This window comes from Leptonychotes weddellii, chromosome 6 (genome assembly GCF_054177405.1).
Source record: "Leptonychotes weddellii isolate Sample4059 chromosome 6, ASM5417740v2, whole genome shotgun sequence".
In the NCBI taxonomy this organism is placed as follows: domain Eukaryota; kingdom Metazoa; phylum Chordata; class Mammalia; order Carnivora; family Phocidae; genus Leptonychotes; species Leptonychotes weddellii.
In genome coordinates this window covers 115,785,013-115,799,103 of record NC_138374.1, presented here as the reverse complement: position 1 = coordinate 115,799,103, position 14,091 = coordinate 115,785,013, and the positions used below count along the sequence as shown (strand labels likewise).

The 14,091-nt window shown below is 56.3% G+C and overlaps 1 protein-coding gene across 19 annotated transcripts in view; it reads right to left on the bottom strand.

The window, feature by feature from the left end:
• Positions 1-14,091, bottom strand: part of NFASC (neurofascin) — a 180,644-nt gene that overhangs the window by 31,502 nt on the left and 135,051 nt on the right. For 12 of the 19 annotated variants that reach the window (XM_081825069.1, XM_081825076.1, XM_081825075.1 and 9 more), the window contains 12 exons: positions 13,721-13,832; positions 13,278-13,444; positions 12,688-12,835; positions 11,356-11,480; positions 10,431-10,475; positions 9,082-9,183; positions 8,580-8,777; positions 7,677-7,747; positions 6,165-6,387; positions 4,027-4,142; positions 2,176-2,380; positions 812-934 (listed from right to left, as the gene is read on the bottom strand). In XM_081825069.1, the coding sequence (XP_081681195.1) occupies positions 812-934; positions 2,176-2,380; positions 4,027-4,142; positions 6,165-6,387; positions 7,677-7,747; positions 8,580-8,777; positions 9,082-9,183; positions 10,431-10,475; positions 11,356-11,480; positions 12,688-12,835; positions 13,278-13,444; positions 13,721-13,832 (1,635 nt within the window). The remainder of the gene's footprint in view (positions 1-811; positions 935-2,175; positions 2,381-4,026; positions 4,143-6,164; positions 6,388-7,676; positions 7,748-8,579; positions 8,778-9,081; positions 9,184-10,430; positions 10,476-11,355; positions 11,481-12,687; positions 12,836-13,277; positions 13,445-13,720; positions 13,833-14,091) is intronic. The other 7 variants (XM_081825072.1, XM_081825083.1, XM_081825085.1 and 4 more) reach the window with 3 other exon arrangements.

Sequence of the window (14,091 nt, the reverse complement as noted above, 5' to 3'; positions counted from 1 at the left end):
CTCCAGCTCACTGCAAAGTTATGTGGCTGATTCTGAAAGATTTAGTTTATAATCCCCAGGCCTTTCCAACAAGGACAAAAGTTTTGAGGTCCTTTCTTCCTTTCAAACAGAACTAGGGCAAAACCACTAGAGCTTTTGATCATTAATGCCTCCTTCGTAAAAGGCCTGTTCAGTATACCTCAAAGGGGGACAGTCAGGTTCAGAGATCATTCAGAACAGCATATAAGGACACAGCTGGCTATTAAAATCGTCAAAAACACAACACCTGGCCCTTTGAGCTTCCCAACGAGATACAACATCGCCTACTTTAGAGGCTTTTCAAATGTAACGACATTCATGTCGCAGGGTGACACTAAGCTCTTTCGGTGAGGTCTTCCCTACCCAGGCTCCTGACCACGTCCTTCTAGATACAGCCGCCTTACCATAAATGACACCTTATTTAGCATCCCTGAGTGTTGTGTGGATTCCCTTGCATGTAGTCTACCCCATCGGATGAGGTGCAGAACTGTCTTTCCTAGACTCACTTGTACGTGTTGGAGACTCTAAGATCCTCGAGGGGCCGGGGTTGAATCCCTCATTAGATCAGAAGTTCCCTTTGTCTCATGAACCAACTAGAAGCTCCCTGCAGAAGGAGCTGTATCAGGTGAGCGGGGGGGCTGGGTTTCACCTGCCTCCCCTAATCCTCTGGGGAACTTTCTCTGTGGCACCTCCATCATTCTGCACCCATAGGCTTTCTACCTCGATTCCTTAGTGAAATGGTGAGAATGGGGTTTCTGAATCCCGGATTAAGAGAAAGAAGGGAAGAACGTACAGGCCACGTATTTGAGAGTGTATCCAGTCAGGATCCCATTGGGGTGTTCTGGATGATCCCATTCCAGGTTGATTGTCTCCAGGTTGGGCTGCCGGACTCGGAAACGCCTGGGGGCACTGGGTACTTGGGGAAGGAGGAGAGGGCAGGGGAAAAGAAGGGGAGGGCAGAGGCAGGATGAGGAAACACAAAAAAACAAAGCACAAGTATGAAGGCATTGACCTCGGGGCAAGCCCCATGCTGGACAGCTGCTAAGCCAGAACCCAGGAGAACCACAGGGGGGCCAGAGCCCTTTGCCCCATCCAGGATGCTGTTCCCCCCACCCTGTTTAGGACAAGCATGGCTCAGACTCCGTTTAAATGGGGAAGAAGTCAGTCAGGTTTTCCTTTAGCAACTACCGTGGATTCAGCACACGGTAGGCTCTGCCCCTGCAAAGATGCCTTCGAGCCAGCAGGGAACCAACCAGAGCTGTGGGCACAGAGGATGTGGTTCCCAGTCCTCAGGCGAGGAGTCTCAGCCTGGGGCCCAGCAGCAGGCCCAGGCTTCCGAGCTGAGAATGTGGGGTTCAGGGGTGAGGAGAAAGAAGCCCAAGATGGGACTCATGGACAGGGCACCAGGAGCGGGGGTGATGGGGAGAGGCTGGAGGTGAAAAGCAAAACGAGGGGGCGGGACAGATAGGAATAAAGAAAACAAGAGGGAAGAACAAAGAAGGAGGAAGAGAAGAAAAAGGGGGGAAAAAGCGGTTAAGAAGGGAGGGAGGAAAAACAGAAGAGGGCAAAGCAAACGCAAACGCAGAGCTGATAAAGGAGGACGAGCTGATAAAGGAGGATGTGAACTTCACAAGTGTCTGCCTCCCAGGCTCAGGGGGACCTGGAACAAGCAGCAGGCAGAGCGCCCCCTGCAGGGCCACCGCGCACACGGGCCAGCTGTCCCGACAGAAGCTTCTGGATCACAGTGCAGAGAGAATTCTGAATGAAGGTCCTGGGTGCTGGGGAACAAGCCGGGTGCTTCTGGTGGTCAGGGTGACCGTGCTTCAGCCTCCAGAGGTGGGGGTGGCCCGGGCTCCCGCAGTGCCCTTGGCAGGGGGTTGGGGGAGAGGATGTCAGTCCGCTAGCCCATCTGGAATTTTGTCAGCAGGCGGCCCAGGTCTTCTCTTGAGACACAACGTCCTGTCAGGGCAGGCCACCGCGGTGATGGAGCACTCTGGGAATGGCAGGAGCTGCTCGGCTCGCAGGACTTCAGCGCCTTGGGGTCACGCAGAGGTCACCTTGTGCTGTCGGGCCCAGGCCCGCTGGAGCTGCTCTGGACCCACCTGGCTGTGCTGCCCTTGTCCTGCCCCACCCCGAAGAGCTGCAGGTCAGACCTACCTCCTTCCGGGGTGGTGAACTCCTTGGTTTCACTGCGAGGCCCATCGCCTCTCCCATTGACCACAACCATCTCCAGCTTGTAGTTACTGTAGGGGAAGAGGCGGGACACCACGCCCCGGGGGCGGTCACCAGGGAAGCTGGCTTGCTGCCTCTTCTGAGACACCCACAGGTTCTTCAGCAAGCTGCTCTCCCTCCAGTAGTAAGCCTTCGGGACAGAGGCGGGCCGGTGAGGGGACGGGCAGGCGGGGCTGGGTTAGTTGTTAGTGCCGGTGGTGGTGACTGGTCTTCGCTTTGCTTGCCACAGGCTCCAAGTCCCGAATGCCCTCAGCAGCCCCGCCTAGGGCTGGGGGAGCGGCCCAAGAGGCCCCGTTCATTAGCCCCTAGCGACGACCAACTGACGTCAAACAGGAAACAGGGGCTTGGGGTTTGATCATTTTCTGAGCCACATGAGCTCTCTGGGAAATAGGCAAGTTGGCCAAAGTTACTGATGGAGTGGACACTTATTTCCAAGCTGGGGAACAAGGGTCCAGGCATGGAAAGCTCTCTTCTGGGCTCAAAGGCCACATCGCCTTGAGTTGGATTAGTATGGTTTAGATCGGCAGTAGGCAGGAGTTGAAAAGGAACAGGTTACCCTCAGAAGTCTGAATAGGGGAGTTGATTTAATCCTTTGAAGTCAAATGGTTTCTTTTAAAATTGTTTGAAGACCTTTAGAATGGGCTAGACACATGTCCAGGTCAGTGGACACCAGGCTGCCTAGTGGCAAGAGCTTGGACGGGATGGCCTTCAGAAGGTGGTGGTGTTAGGGGTAGAGTTGAGAGAGTCTGGGACACAAGGTACGGTTAGCAGTATGTAAGAAGGCCCAGGTCAGGCTGCCACACCAGGGTCACCTGGGCCTCCAACGGCAAAGGAAGGCGGAAGTCAATATTTAAGAAGGGGACCCCTTAAGAAGTGGACCCAGTGGGAGCTTTCGCCAGAAAAATCTCCAGGCAAGTAGGTTAAGGGTGCAAGTGCTGGGGAAGAGCTCATTCAAGTGTATACATCTTCTTGCCTTCCTTCTCCTACCTACCGAATTCACATCCCCAAAGAGACCGATCCCTTCCATTCTGCCCACAATTGTCCATCAGCCAACTCTCAATGACCTCTAAGTCACAGAACCTGCAGTATCCCATGCTTACAGCAGCCGTCACCTCCCAGACAAGTTTTAAATGAAGTTACGTGCAAGGGAGAGCCTAGCGTGGCCTGGTTTTCTCTCCCCCTTGCCCGCCTCAGCTCCCCCTTGCCCAGAGGAGAGATACGTGAGCAGAAACTGCCCGCAGGCAGGGAGACCAGGAGAAGCCAAGGGCCTCGATAACCCATACGCCAGGTAATCCGGAGTTGGCTGTGACAACAGGGAAGATGTTTACACCTTTTGGTGGCTCTGCCTGTTAGTGAAGGTTTCATGAAACCAGACTGGGTGAGGCAAGCAGCCCAGTGGGGGCCATTAAGAGAGGGGAGGGGTGTAGCTCAGTGGTTCCTCAACACTGCTCCTAAGATCCCTGTGTGTCTGCTCACACATGAATTATGAGCATAAGTGCCATATGGAGCATCAACCCACCGCCCTCCGTGTGCTTTTCTGCTGAGTAGAATCTCCCAGCATATCTGTTGCAGAACACACCTGCATATATACAAATAATTTTTTTTCTGGGTGTATTTTTGGACAGCTAATACTAGACATCATCTTCTTGAATCTACTCTGGATCCAACAACTATCCCTAGGATCCCTTCCAAGTAGCCTATGGCCCGCATCTGCTACCCCCTTGCCCTGGTTAGCAAGCTGGGTGGTTAGGCGGGGCTGAGAGCTGGTTTCCTCACTCGGTACTCTCTGAGTTGGCCCTGCACCGTGTCGGGGTAGACGCGGTTCCACTGAAGGCTGATGGCTGTGCTGTTCAGGACTCGGATTTTAACATCAGTGGGTGCAGCCCTGGGATCTGCAATGTGTTGGGACAGAGAGCTGGTTAAGCAAGCAGGGCTGGCCCCTGGACTCTAGGGTCTCCTCAGACTTGTTCTCTGCTGGCTGGTGCCTCCATCCCACTCTGGACACGGGGTACTCCATGAGGGCAGGGGCTAGGACTGTTCCAGGAGATTGCCCTTGGGGGGATGCGGGAAGGCCAGGACAAAAAGGCGGCCATCTGGGTGGAAGGGATCTGCCTACATGTTTAGAGGGCAATTATTTGCTATCCTCCCAGCTGGGTGGAAGGATCTGCCTACATGTTTAGAGGGCAATTATTTGCTATCCTCCCAGCTGGGTAGCCTCTGTTTGCCCCTCCATTCCATGTGCTACCCTTCTCCACCTGCTCTGTTTCCCAGCAGGCTGCCCTCTCTGGACTGTGTGGGCTGGCCCCCTGTTCACAGGCCAACAGATGGGTTTGCTCAATAGGTAAGGTCAACAGGAGGAGAAGGAGGGTGGATACCTAGTCCCTGGCCGCCTCTCTGTGGGGCTGCAGGTCGACAGCATTGCACTTTGCTACCCAAGGTTCTACCCCTTGGTCGTGGGAACTCCCCCGTCTGCTGCCCCTTCAAGGCTCAGAATGTTATGCTGGGGTCCTGCTGTTGTTAGCCCTCTGGGTGGTTTCTGATACCTTGCTGTTTTCCCTTGAACCCTGTCCTCACATTAGAGATAGTCCCCTTTGAGTGACACTCGTTTCCCACCAGGACCCTGCCGGAAACATCAGCCACAGGCTGAAGATGCCCTAACCTTGTTCAGGAGGGGATCCTTGACTCCCTGAAGAGGGAGACCCACTCCCTCCCCCAGAATGGATTCTCGCCTCCATTTTCTCCACTCCGCTGCAGAAGAATTCTGCCCCACCCCTCGTGTCCAGCAGAGCACGGGCCCAGGGGGGATGGCAGGTGCCACGGAAACTGTGGGCGGGTCCACGGAGTCCACGACTAGACACTGCTCATTCCATACTCACCAGCCGGTAGTTCCTGCCAGTCTCCTGTCTGGAAGTGTTTGCCACCACAAGATAAGGAGCAGGATGGACAGAGAGTCTGCTGATACTATCCACTTATTCCCGAGTGGGTCCAATCCATAATCACCTCCAGGAAAGTGGTGCATGGGGCCCACCCCTCACTTCTTCCCGTCTGTCATGTACAACACGGGCCCTACTCCTGACCCCAGCATTGGCCTTTGCAACTCCCTAAGACTCTCCTCCTCCCTGCCTTCTGATCACCCCATCCGCCTAAATGATCTTTTCTTGGGTCACCCTGACAGGGAGGAGCTCCACTGACCCTCCTGCTTTGCTCAGTAGCCTACTGATTGATGTGCTGGGAAGAGGGAGGCTGCCACCATCTTAAAAGCCAGGCAGATACTTCCACATACATGCCCAGAATCTTGTTGATTTACCAAGGCTAGCCTCCAAAGAACTTCTCTTTGCATGCTCAATTTCAAGGGTTAAGAGCAACACTGGGATGCCAGCAGGTAGCTGGTCTGGATCATTCCAGTCTGAGGCTCTTCTCTATTTCTCCAGGTCTCCCCTGGGGAGCCAAGGAGGAGTCTGGCCTGTGGCCCTGCTTCCTGTGGAGGAGTCTAATTATGGCTCTTTGGGAGGGAGAGTCCTGAAGTCTTGGCACTAGCAAGTCTTGGCATTAAGGTAGATTAGAAGGCCTGGCCTCTGTTTTCAAGCCTGACATTTGCTATTGGGTAATATTGGCAAGGGTGTTCCTTTGCAGGGTCTTAGTTTTCACACCCGTAAAATGGGAATATTGGACCAGGTGATGATTGTTCAGTAATTCTGACTAGTGTTCGGGTGATGACAGTTTGGCTCCTGACATTATCAGGGGCCTGTTTGCCCGAGGTCACCATAGGGGATTTCTCTTTCCTGGGGACCGGCTGTCCTCCCAGGATGTTCTTGGCAGTCCCATGACCCACCCTGAGGTTCCTGGTCTGTGAGGCTGGCTTTGTGCCGCCCGGCTGTGAGGATGCTTGCTCGGGGATGGGGGAGGGTACTCACAATCTTCCCCGGAGTAACCGATGACAGTGTCTGGCTCAGGGCCCTTCCCAAAGTCATTTTCGGCCTGGACTCGGATCTCATAGGGCACGTAGACGGGGGTCTGCCCCACCACGTAGCGGGAGCCCCATACTGTGACGTTGTTCCACGTCTCTCGAGTTTCTCTCCGCCGCCACTTGACGATGTATCGCAGGTTGGGGCCAAAGGCGGAGGTGGCGTTCATGGGCTGAGCAGGGAGAGATTGAGGGCAGGGGTGGAGCCCAGATCCACCCACAGCCTGCACTCTCCTTCTGTGCCAGGCACCCTGCCCCAATCTGCCCAGCACTGGCCCCCTTGCGGCATTGGGAGAGCATGCCACCCTCACACTGAGTCCCCCGAAGCCCAGAGTCTTATGAATTCAGCAGCCTGTAGATTTTCTGTGGCAAAGGCTTCACCCGAGACCTAGTCACTCTGACTCCCAGAGCCACCCACATTTGTAAGTGCACAGGGAGCCAAAGATTTATTTTCCAAAAGGACTCTCCTGTGACTGATCGGTAAGCAGAACAAAACAAGAAAATCATAGAATATTCTTTAACATTGGAGAGGGATGAGTTTTGGTTTAGCCACAGCATGCTTACTGCTAATGAACTCAAAATTCCAGAACTGGCTTGGGTTCTACCGAATCCATGAGTGACTGTCCTGTCCTGCCCAGCAGCTAAGGGTGGGTGCAACTCTGTTCTTCATTTCCTAAGGGCCTAGTCCAGGAGGCTGTCCTCTACAGAGCTGTAGACCAGGAGCGGGTCCTTGCAAGGTCCTGAAGATGAGCCCCGGTGTCTTGGATCTGGGCTCAGCCCAGCTGCCCAGGCTGCTGTGAGATTGGGCCCTCAGAAAGATGGGGACAGCCATGATCCCACACGTTGTAGCTCACTGCTTCTGTTACTCATGGTGACAGCACAGAAATGTTAATATTTCCATGGCTGAATGTGCATCTCTCAGACTTGGAATTGGTTTAGAAAAAAAGTCATTTTGAGACCACATATCCCAATTCTGGTTTGGAAAACATAGTCAGTGAGCCAAGATGAAGATGGAATTTTTTTCGGTCCTGGCCCAGAGAGAAGCTTTTACATCCTCTCGTTCATTCTTGGACTAAAAGAAAGCCTGCACTCAAAGCAGCTCGAGTGCTGGTCTCCTCTCCACCCCCAACCACCTCCAGTGGGAGGACCCCAGAACACACCAACACTAGGCACCGATGTTTAGGCTAAATCTTTTTTAGACCCCTCCTTCGCCTAGAGAAGTCCATTTTCGTTTGCTGGTACTCTCTGATTTTGCCAGACTAGCTGTCTATGTTCCTCGGTCACCTCTGCTCCCATCTCCTGTCTGAAATCTTGCTCTTAGACAATGCTCCTGTTTTGTCCCTGGATGTCCAGTGCAGAGAGTGGCCTTGGGGCCTCAGGGGTGTAAAGAGCGAAAGGACTCCCAGGCGCTCAAGGCCAAGAGAGCAGGCCCATCGAGAAGTGGGCTGGGAGGGACCCTTACCGTCCACGTAATCTCCATGTTGTTCTTTCTGGTGCCTTCTCCCTTCACGTCGGCAGGATTGGACTCGGGGGCTGGAACCCAAGGGGATGCAAAGTTCAAGCCTGATGTGTGTTATGGGCACAGTGAGCAACTTCTCTCCCTTCTAGCTGACCAGCCCCTTCTGTGGCTGTCTTTCCTCAGCATTTCTCTGCACACTATCCCATAGGCAACCGAACTCATTCTGTGGTTTTCTCATGAGGAGGATGTGCCTTCCTAGCTAAGACCGAACCTCTCCCCCCTCCACCAAGCAGGGCTAATTTCTTTTGAATTTTAATCCCTCACTAGACAGCATTTATCATAAGGCTTTCCATACTTTGGGTGGTCCCGACAGCCAACTCAATGTGGATTAATTATCCCCTTCATGGATTATCCACTAAATAAGTTTAATACCAGACCGGTTTATCCCCGGCATTCAACATTTTGGGGGAGCAGCTCCACTCTCAATGGGCTGGTATATTTTCGGAAATCTAAACATTACCCAAGCATGATAGGAAAAGAAATCTGCCATAACACCAGATTATATATTTCTACTACAAATCTTTGCCATAGCACTTCCCTTTAGAGCAGATGACCAAGAATTATTAAGGCTATTAGTAATAATAACCACAGTTAGCGTTGGCTGGGTGCTTACAATACGCCAAGCACCACGGGAGGTACCCAAACAGCATTTTCACACCCAAGCCTCCCGACGGACCCGTGATGGAGGCGGTGTTGCTATCCTTCCCTGTCTCACAGCTGAGGAAGCCCAGCCTTGGAGCGGTTAAGTGACCCGCCCACGCTCGCGTGGCCAGGAACTGGGGGAACTCAGTGGGGCCTCGGGGCACCCGGGTTCAGCGCGCTGGCCGTCAGCCCTCGGGTACTCACGCGCCCCGCTGGTCCGGTAGCGCTCAGAGGGGAGGCTGGGGTGGCTGCTGCCCACCTCGTTGATGGCAATGACCCGGAACTGGTAGTTGACATATGGGGACAGCCGGAGGACGGCAGAGTTGACACTGCCTGGGAACTTGGAATGGTCATGCCAGACCCCGGGCTGGAACTGGTCCTCTTCAAACTGGACGACGTAGTCTGAGTGGGCAAGGAAGACAGCGCTGTTTGGGAGCTGAGGTAGCGGAGTTCTGCGACGTACTCCCGCATGGTTGCTGCTAGTCTTTACACTCTCCCTTGGGTGGACCAAGGCACAGGGAGAATTTCCTCCCCCGACACGGAGAGGGGAACCAAGGCCTGCATGTGCTCCGTGAATAGCTCGGGGCACGCATCAGGTGAGGTGGAAGCCGGACCAGAAACCGGGGCAAGGCCTCTGGCTGCTACCACAAACCAGGCTGCCATCCATCCCTCTTTTCTGGACTGGAGTGCAGGGCCCCTGGCTGACCTGTGATGGGGCTGTTGTTATCATCCCCTGGGATCCAGGTCAGCCTCACGCTCCTCTCGGCCAGGTCCGTGAGCTCCAGGTCCCGGGGTCGGTCTGGCCGTCCTGGGAGCAGAGGAAGAAGACACCACGCGGGACTCCCCAGTTAGAGCCAGCCTGTCCCTGTGCGGGCCCCAGCCTTGGACACTGCCCTATGACAGGTCCCTGACGGGCCGAGGTTGGCACCCGCAGGAACCAGCCCTGGCCTGCCTAGAAGGGTCAGCACAGGGACCACCCCATTCCCTCAGGGGGCCTAGGAAGAACAAAGAGGAGACTTCAAATTCTACCACCCCAAAAAAGCATGAAAGGATGTAGGTAGGGCACAGAGAAAACCAGGACCAACCCATCCCATTTCTGTGGCTGTTCTTAGGGGGTGAGCATTTGGAAAACGCTGCCCTCTTCATGAGACCCATGCTTGCCACCTATAGGGAAGCTGGTGAGGAAGTGTGGGATTTGGTCTCATTTTCTCGGGATGATTACCTTCTACTCTATGTGCCAAGGCTTCGAGGGGGCAGGAGCCCAGGGGTGTGTTTGGAGCTGAGCAAGGCAGACCGGTTAGGAGCGTGGGAGGGACAGAGGCAGAGGACCAGGCCAAGGAGGACATAGGGACTTAGAGTTTCAGCGACGGACAGCAGGACAGAGGAGCCCCAGCAAGCGTCCAAACAGGGCAGGGGCAGCACCTTCGGGGGCTCCAGTCTCACTGGACTTCCTCAGTGGGTGTAAGGGCCATCCTGGCCTGGGGATAAGGCCACCTCATCTCTGCCTAGTGGGGTACGCGGGATGTCTCCCCATCCCGGCTGCTTGAACCAGGTATGTCGGTACTCTGGCTGGTTACTGGGAGGATCTGGAAGGTGGGTCACGTGAGCCCACACTTGTGTATGTGTGCACGCGTGTGAAGGCAGACTGTGAAAGGGTGTGCAGCAGCAGACTCGGGGAGGCTGCAAACAAGATGGGCCTACAGGTAATCTGAAGTGAGTGGGCTTTCCCGACTGGACCCTCCATATTTCTGAGGCCAAAGCTGGGGAGAGAGAACAGGCCCCCACAAGGAAGTGGTGAGTGTGGCCAGAAGTAAGGGATGGGATGGATCGGCAGCCGAGGACTTCCGAGCCCAGCCCATGAAAGGCGCAGGAAGCCCGAGTGGGGCTGTGGCAGGGCTGCGAGGTGAGGGGTGTGACCCTTGAAAGGAATCGGATTTGGCAGCGAGTGGCCTCCACACGGTACGTCCTGTCCTGCAGCACCTTCCTCCTCAGACCCCACCCTCCCAGCCACCTAGAGAGGGCTTTGGCAGGGGTCCTGTGATTAGTATGAATTACCTTTGGGCAGGGCAGCCAAACGGTTAGTTGGAGTGGCCTGATCAGCTGCAAAGGTAAGACGGGTTATCCGGGTTAGCAAGTTATCCAGGGTTACAGGTGTTCTAAAAGGATGGGAGTAAGTGGCCGAGGGTTGAACAGCTGCCCTGAGCAGAGGGGTACTGGGCACAGCTTCACCTTTGCTTCCATGGAGACCCCCCCGCCCCGTGCTTCCTCCACGGCTGGCGGGGTGGAGGGGGGGACTTGTCTCCTTCCCATCCCAATGCCACTGTGTGCCTGGGACCACCATCCCCAGCGACCATGCGCGGCCGCCACCAGAGAGACGGAGTGTACCAACGGTAATGGCAATAGGATGCCCAGAGAGAGGACAGAGGTGATGAGGGCACAGCAGGGGCTGTGCGTCCCTGGATGGGCAAGACGATCTTCCCCTGGCGTTGGGATGGCTCAGTATTTACAGTCTGGCTTAGACACGGGCAGGACATGATGGAATCAGTTTGCTAAGTGCAGAGCGCCCTATAAAATCCCATCAGGAAACAGGAGCAGGGTGGTAGGGGGAGGGAGGCTAGCCGAGGGTGCTGGCGGGACAAACTCAAAATGCAGTTTTGCTTCAACAATGGGTTCTTTTAACTGGTACAGAGGTCAAAGCGATCACAAGAAGAACCCCCGTCCACCTTCCCTCTCTCGTTCACCCATCCGTTGAGGATTTGGGCGAGTTAATGGTTCCACTCAGAGGTGAGGTGCCTGGCCCACCTTGCTGGGAAAGGAGCGGCTTCCTAACCCTTGGATAGAAGCGGGGAGATCACCATGGCTGCCCAGCTCACTGGCCGCAGGCGATGGCCCGGGACCTGCCCAGGGCCCACGGCTCCTCTGGCCTCGGGAAGGGGTGGGGTGGGGGGAGTTCAGAGCACGCGTGAGCAGCGGCAGTTACCTAACACAGTAAGGTAGGCCTTGGCCAGGTCCTGGTCCAGCTCAGTGCTGGCAATGCAGGTGTAACTGCCCTGGTCCCGCTCGGCCACACCGAAGATGGTCAGGGAGTCGTCTTCCTTCTTCATCCTGCAAGGGCACCAGGGAAGGGCTGGGAGGAAGGCGAGTGGGCCGACAGTGGGGGGGGGGGCGGGGGGGTGCTCTGGGCACTGCCTGCTTTCTCCCTGGAGTGGGGATGGCGAGTGAGAGGGCAGCCACAGCCCCTGGCAGGGGCCCCGAGGCTCCCTCCCAGTGGTTCGAGAGAGGCACGGTCTTCACTGTTACCTGGAGCACTGTGGTGCTTGACGGAGGGGAAAAGGCAAGTGGGTGAAGCAGAAGCGGCTCCGACTCTGTTCACTGTCCTCAAACTCCCTAGTGTCTATCCTCTGTGCCTTTCTTATGCTGCGCCCCCCTCCCAAATCAGGGCACAGTGCGGTCCACCGCCCGAAAGGCAGGCTGGTGTCCCTCCTCTTCCCCTACTTCCAGCTCCCCCTTCAGCCCAGGCCAGTCTGTGCACCCAGGCTCAGGCCAGGTGTCCTGGGCTCCTTTGAACTGTCTCTTGTGGAGGGGGGTGGGCACCATAGAGCAGGGTGGGCTGCGAAAGCTGTGGGCACCCACTGAGTGCACGGATGCCTGTGCCTGCCTGCAGGGTGCACCCCTGGAAAAGCCAGATGAGCGTGCAAACAGCTGCTCCCTGTGCCGCCCTCAGGGCCCTGCACCACCAGCCCCCGAGACGTGAGGGGCTACGACAAAGAGCCCTGTGGAGGGAAAGGCTCGGACCAGCCCTCCCCATCACTGACTGCACATTAGAGACACCTGTCGGGACTTTTAGACACTACAGGTGCCTCCCCTCGCCCCACATCACTTAAATCTGGACAAGGGAGGCCGGTGTGGTCTAGTAAAAGCGTCCCAGGTGCCTCTCGGCTGAGATGCCCCACTGACACCCTGGTGGCCGGCAGCTCGGGTCGGCCCTGCCCTCTGCTGGAGAACAGGGGCACTGCAAGCGGGGCTGAGGCCAGAGCGCCAAGGGGACCCGGCAGCCGGAAGAGGAAGGGAGGAGTGCTCAGGAAGGAGGAAAGGGGTGAGGGGAGAGGGGGAGAGAAGTGAGGGAAGAGAGAAAGGAGTGGGAGAAAGAAGGGGGAGCCGCTGGTGCTGCTGCCACCTCCGCAGCAGCTCCTGGGGGACACGCATGATGCAGGCTCCCTGTCCCCGGGTTCCCTCAGTGTGTCACCGAGGACAAGCGGGAAGCAAACGGGCCCAGACTCGCGCCTGCAAGAGAGAAGGAAGGAGCAGAAACCTGTTTCCAATGTAGAGAGGCTCGTCGTCCTTCAGCCAGGAGACTGTGAGCTTCAGGGAGGGGTCGTGCTTCACCCGACACTCCAGCTGCACCGTGGTGCCCCGCTTGGCCACCTGGTCCTCAGGCATCCGGTAGATCCTGGTGGGGTCTGTGGAGAAGCCGAGGGAGCTCATCATTGGCATGGCCTCTGCCCACCACCCCACGTGGCCACACGGCGTGATGCACGTTGGACGGACCACGGAAGGTGGCAGAAAGAACACTCAGTTATATGAATGGTGGCGGGGCGGGTGTGGGCGATTCTAAGGAGGAAACAAGCCCCAAGTCCTTTCTCTCTGGCTTGGGAATCTATGATGCCCTTCCTGGGCTGGTAGTGGGGTGTGGGTGGGGTCTCAGACTTCCCTTTCCAATCCCACGTGGACCGGGCTCCCAGCACCCAGGCCAGCCGGAAGCCCATTCGAGGACACGGAGGCCCATGGGGAGGGCCCCATTAGCGGTGCGTTTTCAAAGGGAATGGCACGCAGGAATCACTTTGAGGAGATGGCTTCCTCGGCTGTCCCACCCCGCACTCTCCCTACCAAACTCTCCTTTACCTTTGACCTCCAGGCGGACCTGGTTTTCAGCTTTGCCCAGGATGTTGGTGGCGACACAGGTGTAGATGCCTTGGTCCTCTTTGCGGATCATCTTGATTTCCAGACTGCCGTTCTCGTAGACGTGGTAGTTACCACCATCCAGGTTACTTCCCTGCCCGTTCTTAAACCTCACAACAGAGCAGCAGAACACACAGCACACTGAGACAGGACCGGCCCCCTCGAGCAGGGGTCTGCCTCCCGCTGCTGGGTGGCCCTGGCAAGTCTCTGGCCCTCTCTGGGCTTCGGTTTTCGTCTCTGCACAATAAGGGGGCTGACCTCGATGATCAGGCAACTTTCTCCCAGTTTCGACCCTATAAGGTTACCTGGTCTTGCTGAATACCTATTTTGGGCCAGAGGGGAATGAGGACTCCCGGGGGGGGGGGGGCTGGTCTCCTGGAACTTACCATCGGAGTGTGGGGATGGGGGACCCAAAGAACGGGCAGTCAAGCCGTGTCCGGTTGTACAGGATCACCCTAATGAGCTGGTTCCGGGGTGACAGCATCCGGGGCGGCACGTCTGCAATTCCCGGAGAACAGACCTTGGCTGGGGGGCCTACCTCCTCCAGTCCCCCCCGACCCAGGTCTTCCACGTGCCCTGGCAGCACAGTAGCTTTCCAAGCGCCCCGTCCCTTCCCCCATCAACCTCCCTCCTTTAAGAAGCCTCCCAGGGTTAGGGGAGGGAAGAGGAAGCTCACCCGTCTGCCTTCAACCTACCCTGTGTGCAATCCAGCTTTTGCAAAAGGTCTCCCCGGATTACCTAGCAGGTTCTGAAGCTG